The sequence below is a fragment of the Trichogramma pretiosum genome, unplaced genomic scaffold, assembly GCF_000599845.2.
Source record: "Trichogramma pretiosum strain Unisexual culture from Peru unplaced genomic scaffold, Tpre_2.0 scaffold22, whole genome shotgun sequence".
Taxonomy (NCBI): Eukaryota; Metazoa; Arthropoda; class Insecta; order Hymenoptera; family Trichogrammatidae; genus Trichogramma; species Trichogramma pretiosum.
The window spans coordinates 1,986,295-2,008,637 of NW_019640932.1; the positions used below are offsets into that span (position 1 = coordinate 1,986,295).

General features: G+C 42.9%; 4 protein-coding genes across 4 annotated transcripts; 3 read left to right on the forward strand and 1 right to left on the reverse strand.

The window, feature by feature from the left end:
* Positions 1 to 5,592: 5,592 nt before the first annotated feature.
* Positions 5,593 to 17,972, reverse strand: LOC106648760 (glycine, alanine and asparagine-rich protein-like). Its single transcript, XM_014365839.2, has 2 exons — positions 17,887 to 17,972; positions 5,593 to 6,360 (listed from the first exon to the last, which is right to left on the reverse strand). The coding sequence occupies exon 2, from the start codon at positions 6,169 to 6,171 to the stop codon at positions 5,593 to 5,595; it is 579 nt and encodes a 192-aa protein (XP_014221325.1). The 5' UTR covers positions 6,172 to 6,360; positions 17,887 to 17,972.
* On the forward strand, positions 7,252 to 8,821 carry LOC106648953 (speckle-type POZ protein-like). Its single transcript, XM_014366164.2, has one exon. The coding sequence runs from the start codon at positions 7,463 to 7,465 to the stop codon at positions 8,501 to 8,503; it is 1,041 nt and encodes a 346-aa protein (XP_014221650.1). The 5' UTR covers positions 7,252 to 7,462; the 3' UTR covers positions 8,504 to 8,821.
* Positions 14,864 to 17,213, forward strand: LOC106648952 (cytochrome P450 9e2-like). The gene has a single exon (XM_014366163.1). The coding sequence runs from the start codon at positions 15,396 to 15,398 to the stop codon at positions 16,899 to 16,901; it is 1,506 nt and encodes a 501-aa protein (XP_014221649.1). The 5' UTR covers positions 14,864 to 15,395; the 3' UTR covers positions 16,902 to 17,213.
* A 1,641-nt stretch (positions 17,973 to 19,613) lies between the features above and the next one.
* LOC106648761 (ankyrin-3-like) lies at positions 19,614 to 20,399 on the forward strand. The gene has a single exon (XM_014365840.1). The coding sequence runs from the start codon at positions 19,614 to 19,616 to the stop codon at positions 20,397 to 20,399; it is 786 nt and encodes a 261-aa protein (XP_014221326.1).
* Positions 20,400 to 22,343: the final 1,944 nt, after the last annotated feature.

The following is a 22,343-nucleotide window of genomic DNA, read 5'->3' on the forward strand; positions in this document are numbered from 1 at the left end:
TATATGAATTTTCCAATACTCTACTCATTTTCACCTCGAGTGAAAAGTCATTTCAACGTGAAATCACGGAAAGATAATATCTCGATTTTCAAAGATTCGACATCGATATTTTCGATATTCATCTGGTCGTCGAAACGAATTTTGCTCAGATATTTTTCGTAATGAAAAGTTAATATTTATTTGCCACTTAAAATTTAGCCCTTTAGAGGAGCAACCATATAGATCGGTAAAAATGTATAACTCTTACCGTAGTACGAACGAATGTGCTGCAAAAAATTGAAGCTCTCTATCAGCCGGTCCACATGATCGGTAAGGATCGGTATTGATCGTGCACCTTATCTACTGTATATTTATCATACGATTCAATGGCACCTCACAATCATGCAACACTTTCTTTTTCGTCGTCAAAAACACTTCACTCGATGTCGTTGTTGTTGTTGTTGTTTTTTTGTCTCACAGAACAATCGTACATTAAACCATCTCCTCGGCTGCTGCAGCTTTTCAAGCAACACGCGCGTATACGATTCGATGCGTATATATACGGTAGGATCGGCAGCGCGGTGACGCGCACCACAGTGTGAGTGCAGTGTGTGTAATACGCGCACGAGACTTTATTCGCAACTACTGATGCGGTAGCCGCGGTTCGTATCGCATATATACGTCACGGGCCTCTGACTCTGCCTCAACAGCAGCTCCTGCAGTCTCGGCGTATCTATATATATTGTGCAAGTGTGCGTGTCACCTTTTCGCACTGCAGAGAACTCGTGCGCTCGTGTGTGCGCGCCTCAACGCTGCAGGTATACAGATATGGGCGCAGTGGGGGATCGACTCGTTGCGCTTTCAATGAGCGATCCGCTGCTGCAGCTCGACGCTCGCGGCAGGACATTGATAGCGTATATGCGCGCTCGCCGCTACCGCTGCCCCGTCTTCGTCTTCTTCTTCTTCTCCTTTTTTTCTGCTCTTCGCTTCGGTTCGCCACTCAACGCTCGACCGATTACACGTATACGTAAGGACGATGTGTGTATTATGTACGTACGAGACCCACAAGTGAATCAAGTCCGTACTCGATCCTTCTTTTTTTCTCTCGGCTATAATCAGCGCGAAAATTGTCACCGGTCGCGCGCGTCTCTTTGTACTTTTGACCAGAAAATTGTCCACGTGGTTTCTTCTCGACTACGTAGGTACGCGCGAATAAAACGCGCCCGACAAAGTGGGTCGCGCGTCGTTACGTTATATAGTTGAGGCATACGTCAGTCCTCCGATGTGCACAGGCTCGAGCTGCAGAATCGTCATCGTCGTATAGTGCCTAGGAGATAAATTTTATTACGCGTTGCACCCGCATTTCGATTACAATCCTCGCTTGCCTACGAACGCTACTTGCCTGATTATGTTTTTACCCATCGCACGTCTACAAAACTCTGCTCTATTATCGCATTGCGTAGCTCCTCGGAGTATAACGAGGTTATTCGACGTTGAAACGCAAAGTGTATGATACACGAGTGATTTCCATGCCGAGATCCTCGTATGAGTCAATTATCATACGAAGCAGTCCTCATCCGCCTCGACTTTTTAATTTCTCGGCCCATTGAGTCGATCGAGATTCGATGCGTCATGCAAATACATTCACGCAGGATACGTCGTGCGAGTTTGAATTTTTCTGACTCACTCGGGTCCTGAGATTACAAATAATCGTCTACGACGATCTCTCTCTCTCCGCATCTCAGCGGTTCCCTTTAGCGCGAATTTCGTCGAGTTCGTACCACCAGTAAAGGACGTATTACCTCTTTTATTTTTTAATACGAAAGATTTTTCGATGTTGCTCGCACATGCTCTCTCGCAGGCACTTGAGCGTGTTCGGGCCCGGCATTTCCGCCATCGTAAAGAGTACGCGCGGAATGGCATTAACTGCAGCTCGTCGAGTCGGCCGGTCGACGACCCTCCAAAAAAATTTTCGGGCGTACTACGCGCGGCAAGGATTTCAATTCTCGCCCAGCGAGTGTCACTGTGTGTACGAGAGAGAGAGAGAGAGAGAGAGAGAGAGAGCGAGGCAGTGTTGTGTGTGCAGTGACTAATCCCGTATGCAATTGCATACGTGCCGACGATCGTACCGAATTCATTTGAGTAGCAAACACCCATAATGAGGCATGAAAATCGCGACGATCGCTTAATAATACGAAGATTTCAAAAATGACAGATCTCTCTGATCGCTCGAGTTCCACCCACCGAACTACGGAAAATACATAATTATACTCCAGAGCCGCGCGATTATCATCGCCCGTAATATTCGAGAGAGCATCGTGGGCCTGAACATTAGGATAAAAGCTATGTACAGTAGCTGCGAAGCATTGCATGTCGAATTAAGGCGTTATTAATTATTAACATGAATAATGTATCGCGCGGCTAGCGAACGATGATGATGATGTTGAGCGGTTGAGCCTCGTGCAGCGCGGCGATGCTGTCTACATACGCCCGGTGACGTGAAAGAGGAAAAGAGGAAGGGAGAGAGAGAGAGAGAGCCAGGAGGAACAACATTAATTACCGGCTAATTCTACTCTTCTGGCGCTGTTAAATACATACATGCACATACGCACATGCACACATTGTTCTCGCGGAGCTGCTATATTACATAAATTACCGCACACGCGCGTATACGTGCAGCAACTTGCCGCTGTGAATTCAACGACGCGTACGGCCAGGCAATATGCTCGCTTTGAATGCGTAATGCGCGCGCAGCTACAGGTATACAAAAAAATGTTTGAGAAATGTCGACGATTTTGGAGGCGGCAGCGTACGAGGAGCAAAGAAGAGAAAAATTGCTCCTGGTCACGCTTCGAGTCCAAGTACATAAAGCACACGAGCCACGCAGACTATTTGCGCAATTGAATTGTTTATTTTTTCCCTCCTCCCGAGCTGTTTGACAGCTCTCCACGTGAGCCAAAAGCTATGCATGAGTAATTTTCATACGTGCGTCTAGCTTTCGTTTTTTTCGGAATAATTGCGAGCTCAAAAATTACACGAGTCGCGGTGTGCGCGATCGTCGTCGTCTCGTCGTCGTCGTCGTCGTCGTCCGAGTGAGCTGCAGCTGCGGTGCGTATGTGCCACCATGCACTATCGTCGTGCAATTGTGTGACACGCGCTAAAAACCTATTTTCGCTTCTCGCTCGTCGTTATATACACGCGCGGAGAAGAGGAAAAATCTCGGTTTCTTTCGACTGCTCGTTTAGGTATGTGTCTGTATAGCTGCGCCGCAACCAAGCCGAGCGAGCCTCTTTCCACTCTGAATACATCGAATCTCATCCTCCCCCTTTCCTTGTATACAGCGCACGTATATAGCAGCTTGCACCTGTCAATTATGCCGGTATTTATGTTGCGTACGCCGACCAAATTAACTTTTAGTTAATGAGACTTGTATGCGTTAAGCCACGATCTATGTATAATACGTTTAGCTTATATGGTTGATTCTCCTGAAATCTGCTTTTTGCATGTCTTTATGCCATATTCTTAAACTAGTGAAGATGAGCCAAAACTGGCTCGGTCGTTCATTCAATATTGTTGTATTCTTCATGATAGGACATAAATATTTCAATTTTTTAGAGCCAGTTAAATTTGCCGTGAAGATATACATGCCAAATGTCACCTCCGTGGCATGTCTACATCTCAAAATCAACTCTATTTGCATGTACCATGCATTCTCATTAGCACCTGACCCTATAATAACTATGAGACCAGCTTCTATACATCCAGAGTAAAGTTTAAGTCTATTATAGGGCTTTGAAAAATGTTTTAAAAAAATTTCCCACGCAATTGAAAAATGTCTCGGATTTTAATCATGCTTCTGAATAATTTCAAACATACCGCCTGCTTTGGGTCGCTAACTCATTTTTGATGTCGCTAGATACGTAAATGTCAAGTATTATAGCCCAGCTTTCGATTGGTGTAGGTTGCGGGTTCAAATTTTACATTTTATCGATGCTGCGATAATTATTCTATTGAAAAATTCACGTGTGTCAAAAAAACGGTCACCTCCGTGGACATGAATATCTCGAGCTATGATCATTCTTTTTAACCGCTCGCCCCGTCAAAAGACTCGTTTTTCATGACCAAATTTCGGGTTGTGCGGAAAATTTTGTGCGTTTCTTATTTTTCTTACATAGTTGATCAAAGCAGCGATTTGTCACCTCCGTGTGTGTCACCTCCGTAACCGAAAATAGTCGATTTTAAGCATAAAATCGGACATAGTTTTCGTAAAACGAAATCTCAAAGCCCCAGATTCAATAATTATTCATATTTTATGATTTAAAAAAGGGTAAACTAGTTCGCGCCGTTCAATATGACAAAAAAATTTTCACCATTTTTTCGTTTTCCATACCCGAAAAAGCAGATTTCGGGAGAATCAACCATATACGACATTTCGATCGTGCGGCGACGCAGATTATAGTAGCTTTAATCGAGTCATGCCCTCGAAATTATCGATAGGCTAATTGTATGTAGCTATCGACTACTCCAGCTCTGACTAATTTGCAAGACTTTATTCTCACACTTTGGTGGCTGTGTGCACTGTAGACGATTGATATACCCGCGAGGGCCGTTTATGCTTTCACCCATAATACACAAGAGCCAAGTAACCCAGCCTAGCTGCAGGCCGTGTCGTGCTGAGAAAAGTAGGCGAAATTCTGCTGTTGCTGCAGATCGTTAGCAGCAAGCGAGCTCGAGACGCGTTGCCACGCTCGACTTTCGATGCGGCTACTGTGCGACTCTATAATACGCTCTTGACTAATATATCGCCAGCTGCGAGAGATTCTTTTCTTTATTTTTTACTTTTTAATTATTTTTCCAACTCGAGAACAATTTTCTGCTTTTATTATTACTATATACGATGCTTTTGACGAGAGTGCGTTGTACGCGATTGATTTGACCGGAGAGGGGCAGTAATGACTATCCAATTAGGGAATCTTGTATTCAAAATTACATCATTATACCCGAAAAACTCGACCGACTCGTTATGCCTACATACCCTTTTACCCCTTTTTTCTTTCAAAGATTCACGGCGATAATTTCACGAAATAGCGCCCGCTCGACGCGATCGCACTAAAAATTTTGTTTACTTTGGTATAAAAAATAATCAAAAAAATAAAATAAAATATATGTGCGTGCCGGTGCTCCTCCCAGGTGCGTTTATTATCGCGAGTGCAACGGTAATACGCATTACGTTATATTATATACATCGTAAGCATAATAATACGATAATGCGAGCTCATCGTCGCTGAGCCGACAAAAAGGTGTTATTACGCTATACGCAATTATCAATATTATCTCGTCTTATCGTTCGTAAGTGCGATGCACGACTCGAAATTTGCGAAAAACATTTGGGAAATTGACCGTAATCTAGATTTACGATCGCGCAGACGTTGATCAAATAATTTTTTCGTCAATTAGCAAAGACAGGTGCATGCATGCATTATATATTATATAAAAATTGTAGGAACGATATTTGATCGAAAATATGTATCGTTTATTTCTCACAGTATAATGATTTTATTTCGCACATTGTGCTCGACAAAAGTTGGTTGAAGACATGAGTTAGAAGAAGGTTCAATGACCGTTGCCACCGTTTCCGCCATTGCCTCCGTTGCCACCATCACCGCCGGAACCACCACCTGCACCACGTCCACCGCGTCCGCCGTTGCCCCCGTTACCGCCGTTGCCACCGTCGCCTCCGCTACCGCTGCCGCCGCCGCCGCCGCTGCTGTGACTGCTGCTACCGCCGGAGCTGACCTGGCTGATGCTCGTACTTATGCTCTGGCTGCTCTGGCTGGGATGGCCCTGCTGTTTGTGCAACAATTTCTTAGAGTCGAGCTTGGAGATGATTCCACCGACCTGGCCGAGACCGCTCTTGGACGCCTGCTGGACCAGCTGGACGACGCTCTTGGGGTCGCTGTCGCCCTGAGACTGCTGGCTCACCTGGGCCGAGGACGAGGCCGACGAGCTCGCCGACAGGCCGCCCTTGGACTTCTTCTGGGGCTTGCCGACGGTCAGGACTTTGTTGAGGACTTTGCCGACGAGACCAGGTAGACCGTCGCTGCCGTCCTCGCCCTGCCCCTTCTTGCCGTGATTGCAATGGGCTATGGCCACGAAGCAGCTCAGCACCAGTAGCAGCGTAAAAGTCTTCATCTTCGTTCTCTCCCCTTTTTTTATTCTCGGTTTTAGTAGGTGTCCCTCGGTCGAGTTGCCGTCGACGATTGATGTTTTGTCGTCAGGACGATGCGCATATTTATATACTTATAGGGTACCTTTGGCGGGAGAAAAGCCTTTGTCGATGATTCGTTTACATTGTGCTTCTCGCTCACCGGATAAAGAGATCTGCGGATTAAAAAGAAAAAAAATACAAAATTATTTCCATATTTTTCCAATGCCGCAACAATGCACAACGCGATGTATTCATGTGTGCGTGTGTGTGCCCCGGCCGACAGCAGCAAAGTTCACGCACGAGCCTCGAGTTTTCGCACTGTTTATTGACAATGAACGATTGATAATAATCTTATCGTGCAAGTCTTTTCGGCACAAAAGATATAGTTAAATCGATTAGTGTTCGTTATATTTTCGTATTAAATAATTCATTCAGTGAGTTGATGTCTTTGTTAGAATCAATACTTTCACTGAAAAATTCTTTAACCTGATATACCGAGTCATTCGGGCTATCGAGTTCGTTTGTATTGAACATTTCAAATTTTGACACCAACAATAAAATATTTCATTGAAGCATATTGTCTTCTAATATATTATATGCTATTACGTTTCAATTATAATACAACATGTGGTAACATAGCATATTTTAACACTTAAAGTGTTAATTTTAACAGTCGCAGAACGCTTGTATCACACATGCGTTCCAAGCATGAACAGACAAGTTCTGAAGAAGTTTCAATTTTTGCTTCCCTAGTATATGGTCGAATACTCAAATCTGCTTGTAAATATAAAAATGGCTTACTAGCGTGTGTTATAATATAGTGTCATGTATCACATATATTCACATAAAAATCAACACAAGGTGAAACTCGAGTCAAAGCAAATGGCTCTATTCAAAAATATCGAACGCCTTAGAGAAACGACTCGTCATTGCCAACCTCGCGGCAGCAACAAGTAGCGACTACGACCACTGTAGGGGAAATTGCGATTGGCGGCGCGCCGACGACTCGATTCGGCTTGGCTGCTGTCGCCGCCGCCACTTGACCGCGCGCTTAAATCTCCTTTGTCTTTGTTTCGCACGTACGCTGACGCACACGTTGCATTGATTGAGCGCGACGCTACACAGTTCTACACAGAGCCTTGGTCGAGTTACACTTCCGCCATTCCACTTTCGTGTGTACTCTAACGACATTTTACATAAGTGCTTGTCCCTTGTGTCGATCGTCGTGCGACTTTTGTTTTTTGATATAATATTTAATAAACTTATCGTTGCATCATGGACGAGGACAGACCCTACCTGTGCGCGGAAAATTCATCGGGCAACGTTTGCTTGGCCAACTGCACCTTCAACTGGACAATAAGCGAGTTTGCGACCCGCGATCGCGACCAGATACTGTCGCCGGCCTTCTCCATGGGTGTATCAACGGAATTCGTCGAATGGAGATTACGACTGAACGAAGAGTCCGTCGAAGGTACACGTGTTTTAAGCCTCACCCTTATACATTTAACAGAGACACCGATACACATTGCGGCAAAAATCAGTATTCTGAACAGAAGAAACGAGCCGGTCAAAGTGTCGAGGTTATTGAGGAAGACTTACGACGATACAGCCACCTCTCAATTGTTCAGTAGTGTTTCGGATATTGGCTTCATTTTGGATAAGAAAAATGAGGTTCTCACTAAAAAGGGTGAACTGGTCATCATCTGTGAGATGACGCAAGATGATAAGCTTGAAACAAAGAAAAAACAAAAAATCAAGACCCAACTCGAAAACAGCTATGCAGCATTATTAAGAGATAGTGCAGATGATAAAACTTCAGACAGTATAAGTGACATGATCAATCGATTGAAAGAGTTTGACAAATTTGAAAAACTCATAGACGATGAACACTATTGTAATACTGTTTTTGAATGCAGCGGAGAAGTATTCTTTGGTCATCGTTGCATTCTCATGGCAAGAAGTACTTACTTTGCAAGTTTATTGAAAGACGATACACAAGAAGACGAACCCAACATAATTGAAGTTACTGATATTAAACCAAGAGTTTTTAAAGAAGTCATCAGGTTCATCTACACAGGAAGAGTTGAGCACGATGGTTCAATGGCAAAAGACTTGATGGCTGCAGGAGAAATTTTAGGTATTGATGGATTAAAATCAATAAGCGAACAAAAGTTATTAAAAACTTTGAATGTCGATAATGTCCTTGATATGGTTGCTGCAGCTAATATGTACAAAGCAAGCGAATTGAAGAAAGCTGCTATCAAACTACTTGCTTCGCATTCTGATGAAATCATTAAAAAGTTAGACATCAATTAATTTAATCTTTTGAATTATGAAAATGGATTACAACTTTTAGTTTTAGAATCATAAATTAATTTTTTATTCGGTTTGATCATTCAATTGTGACATCATGTTATTATATTTCTAAGTTTCAATGGCGTACCATAAATAATTTTATTGAACCAGTGTGACATCATGTCTTTAGATTAAATAGTAAATAGTTTAATTTTTGATAAAATTATTGTTAGAAAATGTTATTGATCAATGTTCAAGAAATGGTTAAGAAACTTTTTAGTTATTTCTACTTGTTTGTGACAAAGTGTACGTAATATTAGTAAATTATAGTAAAGACATTACTACAGAAGTAAACATATTATTTTATAAAACTATTTTAAATTGTTTTGTTTTCATTTTCTAATAAAAAAAAATGAATCAATAATATTTTTTGTACAACCTTATTATGCAATTCAACTCTATCTAAGCCACAATTATTTTCCCGCGAACACTGTTTGCGTGACCTTGACTCGGCTTTATTTGATCCGAGGTAAAATCTCACTTCGCACAGGGGGAAGGAGAGAGCGCGAGAGAGAGACATTGTCGACACTTTTTACGAGTAATCGTAAATTTTTCGCGTCTGCTGCTGAACGTCAACAAAACTCAAACGTCATCATAAAGTATACGTGCTTCTCTATCGAAAAAAGTAAAGTTTAAATTCGCTGAAGTTTGAAGTAATGAAATTTTTACTATTTTCCAGCTCGCGAATATACCGTACATGTCCATGTATAACGTGTACGAATGTGCGCTCGGTAGACGTCAGTAAAGTTGAATTTTCGCGATTTATAAATTTTGTTAAACCAGCGAGAGAGTCATTGATAGAAGCTTATCTACATGCGAGTTGTAATATAAGCGCCAACGGTTGATGTATACATATTTTTTTTTCTCCAAACAAGATTGATATGATTACTCTATACCTCGAGCGACGTATGTACAGCGAATATAGCTCCATACGCTCGCGGATAGCTCGAGATGAAAATTTCTCGAGCTCGTAAGAAAATTGCATATCCACATGTCGGTGCTGTTTTTAACGTCCCAAGTCGTAAAAAAAGGTAGGCACTCGTCGTATAATGCGCATGAATTTATTTTATGATATTTTTCATTTATTTCATCGTTTTTCTCTCTCTTTTTTTATTTACAATTTCGCGTGCGTACGCGCGCGTGGTTTATTATTTAATCTAATTAATACAAATCGCAGAAAATTAACGAGAATCAGCTGACGCGTGCGCTTGCACGATTCTCTCTCGAGAGCCTCTCGAACTATCCGCGGTTGGAAAGTATTAGCTACGATTGAAAGCAAAAAGTACGAAGAGTTTTGGCTTTTTTGCTGCGCGTCTAATGCACACGCTGTATGAGTGTAATACGTGCACGAACAAAAAGGGATCGGCTGGCGAGAAAGCGGCAAATCAAACTCGCCTCCGTCATCAATTTCTACAATTATTAGACGCGAACGACTCTAGGCTCTTTTACTCTCTATATAATATAATACACATGCGTTTTTTTCAGACCTCGAATGCTCATGTTTATCATAATAGCTGCATCGATAAACAACGGGATGTTGATTTTCAATTCGAAAATGTTAGCTCGCACTGATGAACTCTATACATACGATACTCTATTGTCGATATTTTTTTCTTGTCCTTCTTAATTTCTTTAAAATCTGTGACAATTTCTTGCGTCTCTGGCAGCTTTTTTATCCGCGCGCAATATAAATACGATGGAAGAGAAAAAATATATTTTTTTTCGATCTCGCCAGCTACACAAAGAAATAGAAGCGAAAGTCGATGTCTGCAAGCCTATTCCTCGGCGCGTGTTCATATAAACGCGGAAGATCTTCGCAGCGTTTGTAGAAATATCTGTACGAGTGTAATACGTATGTATGTATATGAGCAGTACATTTCTCGGTGCGTGACTGCTGCAGCTCTCAACGCAGTGCACAACAAAACACAACTATATACGGATTCCGCACAGATGCACACGTTAATGACACTTTTTCTTCCGTCACATCTGGTAAAGAGAGAGAGAGAAAAGAAAAAGAGAAAGAATATGTATGTATGTAATGTTATACTTGAAGCGAAAAAAAAAGAAATTCATCACAAATGTTGCATACTCGTACGTATACTGTAAGAGCAAGTGCAGACGCGCGCCAAGGTACATCACGTAAACTTTTTAGAAAAGTAAAAGAAAGAAAAATACCATCATTTATTATATGCGTGTTGAAACAAGTTCATAGATTAATCTTGGCAAGATGAAGACGTCATCCTTTCGTCCATGATATATGTGCAAGCTCTGGAGTTTGAGAGCGTTGATTCGAATCAACGCCCCCGAACAATGTAAATTAGAGAGGCGAGCAAGTACACAGAGTAAGTCGAGTTGGTGATCGTCTTATAGCCTTTGGGCTCAATATGGATATATAATTAGAATTACGTAGAAATTACGAACTTTGAAAACTGACTAATTGATGAACTTATCGACCCACGAGACTTGCGACGAGTTTAGGTGTACTTGTTGGCAACTTCGCGGAGCATTGATTCGAGCAAATTTTAAAGATCGATAAGTTGCAAGCTCCGTTACGAGCAATTAATTCCCATCATTATTTTCATTTTTGCTCAATTTCAAAGCTTTTTAATGAAAAAAAGGAGAATAAAAGGTTTTGATCCACGTCATCCAAATTGTGGGAGTCTGTTATTTCGCGTCTCCGAGGGCGAGCGAGGCTCGAGAACTCAAAAATTACGGTCGCCCAAGTATATACTTTACAAAGTTTGCGTAGTGCCCGAAAGTTTACTCGTCCAAAACATGTTTGAACTGTACTCGTGTATCCGCGTCGCAACGTACACTACACTGCGCACCTTACGTATAAGCGAGGCCGAGGAAGAGGCGTTGAATTCAATAAAGTAACAACAGAAGCTCATAATGTATTATGCATATTATATATAGATGTAGACGGTATGGTATAATGCGCGCCGTGTCCCGTGCATACAGCTAGCGAGAGTAGTAGCTCGGCAAGCAAAGTATATAGGCGCAGGTGTACACGTATATCTATAGGTACCGCGCGATGTGCCGTAATACAAACTGCCCCGTATGCTCAGCGTCAGAGCAGGTAAGTGCTGTTCCAGGCGTAAGCTAAAAGGCAAGCAAAGATGCGTATATATATATATCTATCTACGTGCACATGCCCATGGTTTTGCTGCTCTTGGCCTACCTGTACGCATACACCCACCCACACAGGCACACGCATTTGTGCGATGTACGTGACTTCCTTTTCAAGCTTTCGAATAACGATTCCCTATTAAACATTGTGTACCTGTCGAACTTTTGTGTGTTCACAAGTTGCTGCACTACATATAACATATATGGGTAGAAGTAAAACGAGGAAAATGGATTTTTTTTCGTGCACACATACGTCTTCATTTTCAGATAAAAGTACATTCTGCCACGCACGATAGCTCCACGGCATCGTTTTCGATGACAAAAGTTGAACTTTTAGCCTTTGCTAGAGCTTTCGTTACTTTTTCGAGACTTCAGCTTTTACGAGGAATTCATAGCCATAAGCCAAGTAATGCTAAAAGTATATTACTGCTCTGCAGGCCCTGCCTGGATTTTTTTCTCTGCCTAAACTGTTATGTTTCCAAAAATATTATTTCCCATTTGACACATATGCCAGAAAGAGCTATTTTCTAATCACTAGATATAGGAACATATTGTTAAAGAAGGCTCACGTTCAATCGGACCGTTGATATTCGAGCTGCAAAATTAACATCGGCCAATAATTACTTCATCATCGGGTTAATCTTACGATGGCGTTGAATTTTTTTCAACAAACTCGAAGCTAGATCGAATTTCCATTTACTTTTTTTCTTTACTCGGAGAATACAATTTTACGAGTGTCAAAAACAAACTCGCGATCAAATTTGTTTCTAGAATTGAAGAAAACCCGTACATGCTTAGGAAATACTATAATTGTCTTCTAAATTACAGGAACTTACAACATTTTTTAGACAATGCCCGAAATGTCTTGGCAACAGCTGTATTGTCATTTTATGTATTTTTGGAGAAATAAAGATGTAAGTCATCGGTGAAGTTTTTTTTTTAATTTAGAACATTATTTTTCTTATACATGAACAGACTTTGGTCAATCGTTCTTACAGACCAAAATTTTGAAGTCGGCACATCTGATTCGTCTTATAATGAACAACCCGAATGAATTCGTCTCTCCAGTTGCATAAAATTGATTAGGTACTTTCACTATTTTTTGTAATTTTTTTTAATAACCATTATAAGGTATAAATAAAAAGTATCATTATAAATATTCTAAGAAGGTGTAAGGAGAGAGAAAAAAAAAAAAAAAAAAAAAAAAAAAAAAAAAAAAAAAAAAAAAAAAAAANACATTTCATTCATTCCGAACTATATTAGCCTGTTATTAACATCACTATTTATTAAAAAAAAAAAAAGTTTGAATAGTATTTCATACATTAAATTATTATACATATTATTTTTTGATTTTTTGAAGATTCCTAAAATGGGTTGGGCATGGGCCTATGATTTAAAAAGCAATTTGGGTATGACCTAAAATCATTGGCAATTCCAGTTTTTGCCGGTAACAATATCATTTATTGAAAATTAATGAAGTTCTGACGGATGACCTCTTTTCACATGAGTTAATTTTTTTTCTCAATCGTACGAATGAAAAATAGATGAGCGTGCATCAATTCAATCATCGTCGCGTCGCATTTTGTCCAAAGGTTTAGAGGAGGATTATTAAGCACTCGAAAGCGGCATTTTCGAGGCAGTCCTAAAGAAGAAAAAAGATGAAAATCGAAATTGAATTTCGGACTATTGTGTCAAAGCTCACCGATACTCATCTTTTGGATGCAAAAGCGTATAATATATAGGTGCACCATACGGCGCAAAATGTTTGACGTTGTGCGATGAAAATAGCTTTTATACACAGGGTGTATAATTTCGAAATCGTTATATCAAACTCCCTGTCGTACATATACTGCAAGTGCCTTTGTGCTTGCAACTTTTCGTAACCCCGCCCACTTGACGCACACACGTACACACACGTATGCTTTTTTTGCTGCTTTTAACACGTGCTTTTATCATAATTATAAAGTGTCTCTCTCTCTTTCGCTCGGCTAGCTCATTGTGTGCGTACGCATGTATATAGCGACTTCGTGATGTTAATCTTTAATTAATCAGCGCGCGATTCTTAATGATTTTTACATTTTCTTAACGAAGTGCCCCCGCGCGCGTACTAGCCCGTATAGAGGGGCTATATAGCTGCTCTGAACTGCAGCAAGTTTGCTAATCTAATAATCCCCGTACACGATCATCCTATATATACGTAAATTGCTATTGCAATGGCTTTAAAGCGAGGTAAAGTACAAAGAAAAGAGAGAGAGAGAAAAAAAAAGAATCGTAACGGTCGTTTATAAATTTGAAAGAAAAGATGTCTTCGTCGTCGAGCAGGTATAGGTATATAATACGAGCGAGTGCGAAACGGCCAAAGAGAAAGCCTTTTATTTGGAAAAAGTAGCTCGAGCTGCAGCAGCTCGGCAGATCGCTGCGTATATACGATGGCGTTTTAATCTGTTACATGGGTGTCCGCGACAAAGCCGCCTTAATTACATTTTTTTCCTCTCCCACAGCAGCAGCTTTCGCGACATCTTTAATAATATCGCAGCTTGTATAGAGGCAGCAGCAGCAGCAGCAGTGGCAGGAGTGTTACTTTCTGAACACACATTGCAGCCTCTTTGTCGTCGTCGACGTCGTCGTGCAATTAAAGCGCGGTATATGGATCTGCGCGCACACATCCGCTCGATCAGTGGAAAATCGAGTTGCTCTTAGGCTTCTGTTACGATTATAGATTATATATATATGCTTTCGATTGTCGTACGCGCCGACTGCAACCCACATCAGATCGCTGCCGTACCAGTTATACTTTTTTTCTTTCTCCCATTTATCGCTTCGATTCTACGATTCGCATCCTCCTGTAGCTTTGCCGACGGCGGTGGCGACAGCTGCTGTTGCTGCTGCTGGAACGAAGAGGACGACGACGGTGGTGCATCTGAATTGGTACGCACGCAACCGGAGGAATGCGTCACGCGTCGATCGTGCGGTGCACTGACATTCGCGCGAGCACGCCTATAACAATTGACGTAGCGACTATATGTATGTAGCGGAGTACGGGGACACAATATGTGCGGCGGTGGTGGGTGGGCAGCTCCGTGCGTCAGTGTGTGTGCATATGCAAATTGACAACACGGAATAGTCCGTGCACTTAGCGTAACGAAGCGAGTTAAGCGCCCGGTTTATGTAGTCGACGACGTGCACTTGTTGTCGTTCTACGCGACTGCTGTTACGCGAGCTCGTCGTCGGCTCGCGTCGTCAACGAAACTCTCTCTCTCTCTCTCTCTGCAGCTCTGCACGTGCGATACTTGTACTTTGCACAAAATTTCAGTGCGTTTACGTTGTTGTTTTTTTTCTTTCGACTTTATATCTCGTTGTTATCGTTCATGGGAGAGCAACCGACACGAGCCGAGTGTGCATACAAGAGATTAGTTGTCACCGCAACGCCGACGACGATCAATTATGATCGACTGCAGCAGCAGCAGCAGCGAGGCCTCCACCGCTACTGCCGCGCATTCGCCGGGTAATTGTTCCGAATTACGTCATCGCGAGCTCGCGTTTGATACAACGGCGCTATAAATAAACGGCTTCGTCGAGTTCGCGTGTGCGCTATCAACAACGTTTTCTCGCTCCGGCGAAACTCCAGTCGGCTTCTGCACCTGGTAACGTTCGAACGCGCTGCGTGCGCTGCGTCTGCTAAAACGAGTTGCCTCAACGATCGTCGAGAGAAAGAGAGAAGAAAATGGCCAACCTGGTGGCGTTGGCCTTCCTCGTGGCCCTGGTGACTTATCTGATCCTCAAGTTCCTGGAAACGCGACGACGCTTCGCCGGCAAGGGCGTGCCCAATCCGCCCGAGCTGCCCTTCATCGGCGTCATGGGCAAGAACGCGATGGCCCAGAAGCACATGGTCGACGTGCTCGCCGAGATCTACGGCTTCCAGCCCGAGGCCAAGTACGTCGGCTGCCACTTCTTCCTCAATCCGATGGTGGTGATACGCGACCTCGACCTCATCAAGAGCGTCCTCATCAAGGACTTTGACTACTTCGCCGATCGCAAGGTCTTCGTCGACGAGGACACGGATCCTCTCTTCGGCAAGAATCTCGTCTCTCTCAACGGGCCCCGCTGGAAGGAGGTGCGCAGCATACTCACGCCCTCCTTCACCACCAACAAGATGAGGGCCATGTTCGTGCTGATGAGCAAGTGCGCCGACACCTTCAGTAGGACCCTCCTGCAGACGCGCGCCGACAGCCCGGCGATCGACATGAAGGACACCTTCACGCGATACGCCAACGACGTGATCGCGAGCTGCGCCTTCGGCTTCGAGGTGGACAGCCTCAAGGACCCCGACAACGAGTTCTACGTCAACGGACGCGAATCGCTGGCCAAGTTCGGCCGATTCTCCCTCGAGAGCTTCATCATGTTCTTCGTGCCGGCGCTCGGTCGCCGACTGGGACTGCAGCTCATCCCGAAGAAGAACTCCTGCTACTTCATCGATCTCATCGACAAGACCATGAAGGAGCGCAGGGAGAAGGGCCGCTCGAGGCCGGACATGCTGCAGCTGCTGATGGACGCGCAGGACAAGACGCACGACCTCGACGTGCTGGACATCACGGCCCAGGCGTACCTGTTCTTCCTCGGGGGCTTCGAGACCGTCTCGACGCAGATGTGCTGGATGGCCCACGAGATGGCCATCCACCAGGACATCCAACGCCGCGTCCAGGAGGAGATCGACCAGATGATGCGGGACTGCGACGGCCAGCCGACCTACGAGGCCATCAACAATCTCAACTACCTCGACGCCGTGTTCTCCGAGACTCTGCGAGTCCATCCGCTGCCGACGCTGAACCGCGTCTGCGCCAAGGAGTTCGTCCTGCCGCCGGCCTATCCGGGCGCCGAGCCGTTCGTCGTCGAGCCCGGCATCGAGATCGTCGTGCCGGTGCACTCGATCCAGCACGATCCGCAGTACTACGACGAGCCGGACAGGTTCGAGCCGGAGCGATTCGCCGACAAGCGATCGACCACCAGCGACGTCGTGACGCTGGGCTTCGGCCTCGGCCCGAGGATGTGCATCGGCAATCGTTTCGCCATACTCGAGACCAAGATCGTGTTCGTGCATCTGCTGGCCAAGTGCAATCTCGTGACGTGCGACAAGACCTGCGTGCCGACGCGCTACGACAAGCGAATTTTCATGCCCACGGCTGACGGCGGCTTCTGGTTGAAAATCGAGCCGAGAGAAAAGTCAGCCTGATTTCAGTTGCTTTTTTTTCAATTCAAAAATTATATCGTTGTATTTTTTTAATCAATTTTTAACAATCATATTTGTGTGTATAAAACTTTGCATCTGGGTACACGTGTGCTATAGCCTTTGATTAGATTAGATAATAACTAGTCGTCTCGTGTTTTTCATTTGTGCAATATATTATAAAGAATCGGTGTAATCAATCATTTGTACGATACTCATCAATTATCATCCGACTAATTTACCTATTTTTAAATTACAAAATCTAAGTTTTTCCTTCTATAGATTATTATTATTTTCATCATCGTCATATATTATTATGATTATTATTATCTCGATTACGATAAGGTTGTGAGTTTTCATTTTTGCGACGTATCGTCGTAGATAAATAACATTTAAAAAAAAAACAACAACAATCCGAAGAAAAAATTTGTGATATAAACGCAACTGTGTACGAAAAATTTTGAATAAAATAGTTAATTACCGAAACTTTTCAATTACAACAAAAAACAATCTTTGATTTTCACGTTGATATTTATAATGCAGTGACCTCATCGAGCAAGATATCGCATGCTACGCACGGAGGCGAGCTCGCACGCCTCTTCTCTGCCGCGCTGCAGCGATCTGTTATGATTATGCCTATATATTCGCGACTGCCTCTACCTAACTGCTGCTGCTGCTGCACCAGCAGTAAATGCGCAGTTGCTCGACCGATCGCATAATATACTTGCCTCGATTGTACACTACACACGCACCGCGGCAGTGTATGCACAGGGGCAGCAGCTCGGCATTTTCGCGAATCTCGTCACGCGGCGCGCGTGAATAATTATATCTCGTAATACTAGTCGCGACGATTTTTTTCCTCGCTCACGCATACTTTATGCAACAAACGAGTATCGTGTACCATAGTGATATTGGACTTTGCTGCTGTCGGCCGTAGGATTCTTCTACAAATTCATGCAAATGAACAATTATTACAAAAGATGGAGCGTACCGAGTCGTTGACAGGCACCTTTCCTCGGAATAATGTCCAAATTGTTTCTCTCGCGGAGACACATCACCGAGTCGATGAACGATCTGATCCGTGTGGACGAGCGTGCTTCAATTGCCGGTGCGGATCATCAGGCTCAAAAAGAAAACATAGACGTACTGGAATTGTCGGCTCAAGTCTTGTTCTCTCTCGGCGGTTTCGAGAACGCTTCGATAATGATTTGCATGACGACTCACCTATTGGAGACCAATCCGGAAGTGCAGCGGAAGCTCGTCGATGAAATCGAAGAAGCTCGAGCGGAGCACGAGGACGAATGCGGCTACGACGTCGTCAGTAACCTGCCTTATTTGGACGCCGTCGTGACCGAGACTCTGCAAATGCACTAGAATCTCTCGATCGAGCGGAAGTGCACCAAAGATTTTGAGCTGCCAGCCTCGAAGTCGCGGGCGCCTAGCCGTTCGTGGCGAGAGCCGAAAAGGCAGGAATCGTCGTACTGCTTCCGAGTCTGTACTACACGACACCATAGATACTACGATGAGCAGGATAAATTCCTATCCGAGAAATTCGTAGGGAAGAAAGCTTACACCAAAGATTCGACGGCGCTGAGCTTCGGGCTGGGGCCGAGAATGTACCTCGGTATGCGATTCGTCTTGCTCGAGACAAAAGTCATCATGTTTTTGCTGTTGCCGTCGCCGAAGATGTGCGTGCTGCCGGTCTACGGCTTGAAGATAGCTTTACCCTGTCGAGAGTCGGTTTCTGGATCAAATTCACGTATAGGGACTCAATCGTATAGCCAACGAGTATGGACTTGATCTGTACAATATGACAAAGTGGTCATCATCACGCATTTATTACGAGCTGTGAAAATCGACCTGAACTGCTGGCTCAATTGCTCTCTTTTGAAATTTTCTGAAATTTGACTCTTGAAAAAATTTTCACGCAACACTTGCCGATCGAGTGACTTTTATAATAGGAATTGTAGAACTTGTAGTGACCTGTTTATGCATTCACCGAAGCACGATAGAGCGCAAGTGTGGTAAACTTAGCTGTGAAATCATCTGATATTTTATTCTCAAATTCTATACAAATTCTAATTTTAATAACCAAATACTAACCCGATGAAGTGTGAAAAATGTCAGCTTGGTAGCTTTGATACTTCCTTTAGAACGTAATAAAAGTATATGGACAAAAACTTGAGGTTTTCCAAAACTTGAGCCAAGCTGAATTGATGAAATTTGAATACAAGCGTATTAGCTCTTTCTCGTGTTAATTCTCATAAGAAAAAATTTAGTTCGAGCGGCCGACGCTGGCATTCTTTCCGGGCGCGTCCTATTTTTTCCATAAAGTTACGTGTAAATGATGACTGCAGCGACACTCTAAGCTCTGCCTCAACGAATCTTCATTCCGTTTATAAAAAAAACCAGGCCAAAGGTCCATCTGTGTTCCTCGCGTTTGCGCTGTAATTCGAATCGCCTGATTCGGTAAGACATTCGAAATTTGAAGTGCAACGAAGAAGCGGCGAACGGGCCCGCCTATATTTTATACACTCGGACGGCCCCGTCTCCACTGGACTTACACCTTATATAGTTTTTCCTACCGTGATCGCAGTCAGTGTGCGTTCTAACGCCGAGGTGTGAACAACTAAAAAAATCACATCGGTAACGAGAAAAAAAAATCAAAAGTATTTTAAAGTGTAAGCGATTGTGCGTTGTGTATAAGTGAGCCGAAAAATGATGGACTTGAAAACATTGAAGATTCTCGACTTAGGGATCAAAGCAGACAGATCTTTTTTTCTTTCTAAACTTTATCCCATAATCTCACAGTGGGAGGGCGAACCTCCAAAACTTCTAGAAAGTTTTGAGTCGAAAGAAATTGAGTGGCTTCTCATAGAAGAAATTGAAAATAGTAAAATAGTTTCATTCCTCGACTTTGTGATAAAAACCAGCTACAAAGACAAGCCAAAATATGATAAGAACAATGTTCCATTGTGGATCAGGCGCACCACAGCGATGCATCGTGCGGTACGGAATAAAGCCGATAACGAAGTCATCCCCAAACTTTTTGATATTTACAATAGATTTGATTTGAATTACATCGACGAGACTGGTCTAACGCACTATCACGTGGCTTGCATGCTTGGGCTTGCGGATACTGTTCAGAAATTTCTCGAGCATGGGCAGGACCCCAACTATCTCGCGCAAAAATTAGTTGACCCTCCGCTGCATTTGTCTCTTACCTACCGCCACAAAGTTTTAGCACAATTACTGTTGAGAAGCGGAGCCGATCCTAATTCAATAAACGAGAAAAAAATGACTCCTCTGCATATTATTTGCAAGACCAGATGCGATGACATTGAGACAGCAAATATGTTATTAGAGTTCAGCAACGAAAAAAATCAGCTGCTGCAGGTCAATGCCCAGGACAAGTTCGGCATGACCCCCCTACACTATTCTCTGTGCTCCAACAACTTAAAGTTGTCAGAGTTCCTCCTAAGAAAAGGCGCAGTCCGAATTTGACCAGCCAAAAAGGATTAACAGCTCTGCACGTGATTTGCAAGAAGTGTAGCGACGATACTATGTTGCAGATGTTATTCGATATCTGCGACGAAAAAAATCAGTTGGTGCAGCTCAGCATCAAGGGTATATTCGGCGACACACCTCTGCACACACACGGCTCTGATCAACGAGAACAAGAAGGCCGCCGAATTGCTATTGAGAAAAGGCGCCAATCCAAATTTGACAAACAACGACGGGTCGACACCTCTGCACTTGACTGTCCAAAAAAAGTACCAGCAGACGGCATAGATATTTTTCCATGTCAATAGAGAAAATAATCAGTTAGTCAATGCCCCTGACAGGTATGGTTTGGCACCCATACACTATGCTTTTGAGTTACACGACACGATCATGGCCGATTTGCTGGTGAAAAAAGGCGCAGATTTGGATTTGCGCGATTCGGAGGGACGGACGCCTCTGCATGTTGTTTGCAAGGTAGAGAGCGTTGCTATTGGTGAAAGCTTGGCGAGGAAATTTTTTGAAATAAGCGACGAGCAACGCCGAACGGTACAAATCGACGCCCAGGATAATAACGGCCTGACACCGCTACAATGGGCCGTGGCAAGATTCTTAAGAGAAACCGTCGACCTTCTCGTGGATCGTGGTGCCGATCGGTCTGGCTTGGTTAATCCCACTGACCAGAGCTTCGCTTGTGACATTCGTAAGAGCCTAGAGGGCAATGAATGCAACATGGAACTAGATAACGGTGAGGAGTTAGTCAATGACAAGAAGCCAGACAACGGCGACAACCCAGAAAAGGAGGAGAAGGAGACTCTTATGAAGTATCTTGAAAAGTAAGGTTGTAATCCGTCTTCGACGGATACGACGGATGACGAATATGAAGGATTTGTGCGATTCATCTTATTCTTGAGAAAACTTGACAAACAAACTCTATGGCTTGGTTACCCATGGGACTCCACATCTTTGGAAATATTCACAAGATATCTCATCCTAGGACAAAAGCCTTCATGTCTATAACAAAATTTGTAATGTTTATTTATGTCTTATATTATTGAATTTTGTAGATTTTCATGTCAATCAATGAATAAATTTAAAAATGAAACGGTTTTGATTTTTTTTATTAATCTACCTACCCACACATCAAAAATAACCATAGGTTGTATCATAATAAGTGTTGCAGATCAAAAAATAATATATCTTTTGACGGTGTGCTAAAGAAGTACAGAAAAAGTTATTGATTCCTCAAATATTAGACTTCTAGTCCCCATCAACTTAGACCTATTAAAGGCATTTCTGTATCAGTCAATATCACATTTGAAAAAGTAATTTAAAATAGATTTTGAGTTCAAAAAATTGTGAAGATTTTAAATTTATACGATTAAAATCCATTTTTATTCTCTGAACCCAAAGAAAATAAAAAAATTGACTGAAAGTCCCAAAATAAACATGTTTGTACATCTCAAATTGCTTCAACTTAAAACATGTTTTTCACGATGCCAATATAACAAAATGATATCATAAAGCAATTTAAAGTTATTCATTGTTTTACACTGTAAGTTGAACAAGGCACAATTAAATGCACCGAATAGATTAATTTTATCCGCGAAACTAAACAGAGTAAATTAATTATTAAATCAACCGACACAACTGCGTTAAAACTGAAATGGTATAAAAACGAGTACTTTTTTGTGCGGCAAAGTCAGTCACTCCGCGTAGCAGCTCACACTTTGAATATCAATTAGCACGTGCGACGTTTTCTTTCCTGCGGCTTTTTCTTAATCCGAACGTACTAATATTAATCGTCGTTTATGTTTTATCAATGTTCAACGATATATCAAAGCGACGCGATCTATCGCGTTAGAATAAAAAAACAAATAGAGATCCGCGGACCAAAGGTCCGTAATTTTTCTCAAATGCGTAAAGTCGCGAGGATCGTTTATCGTT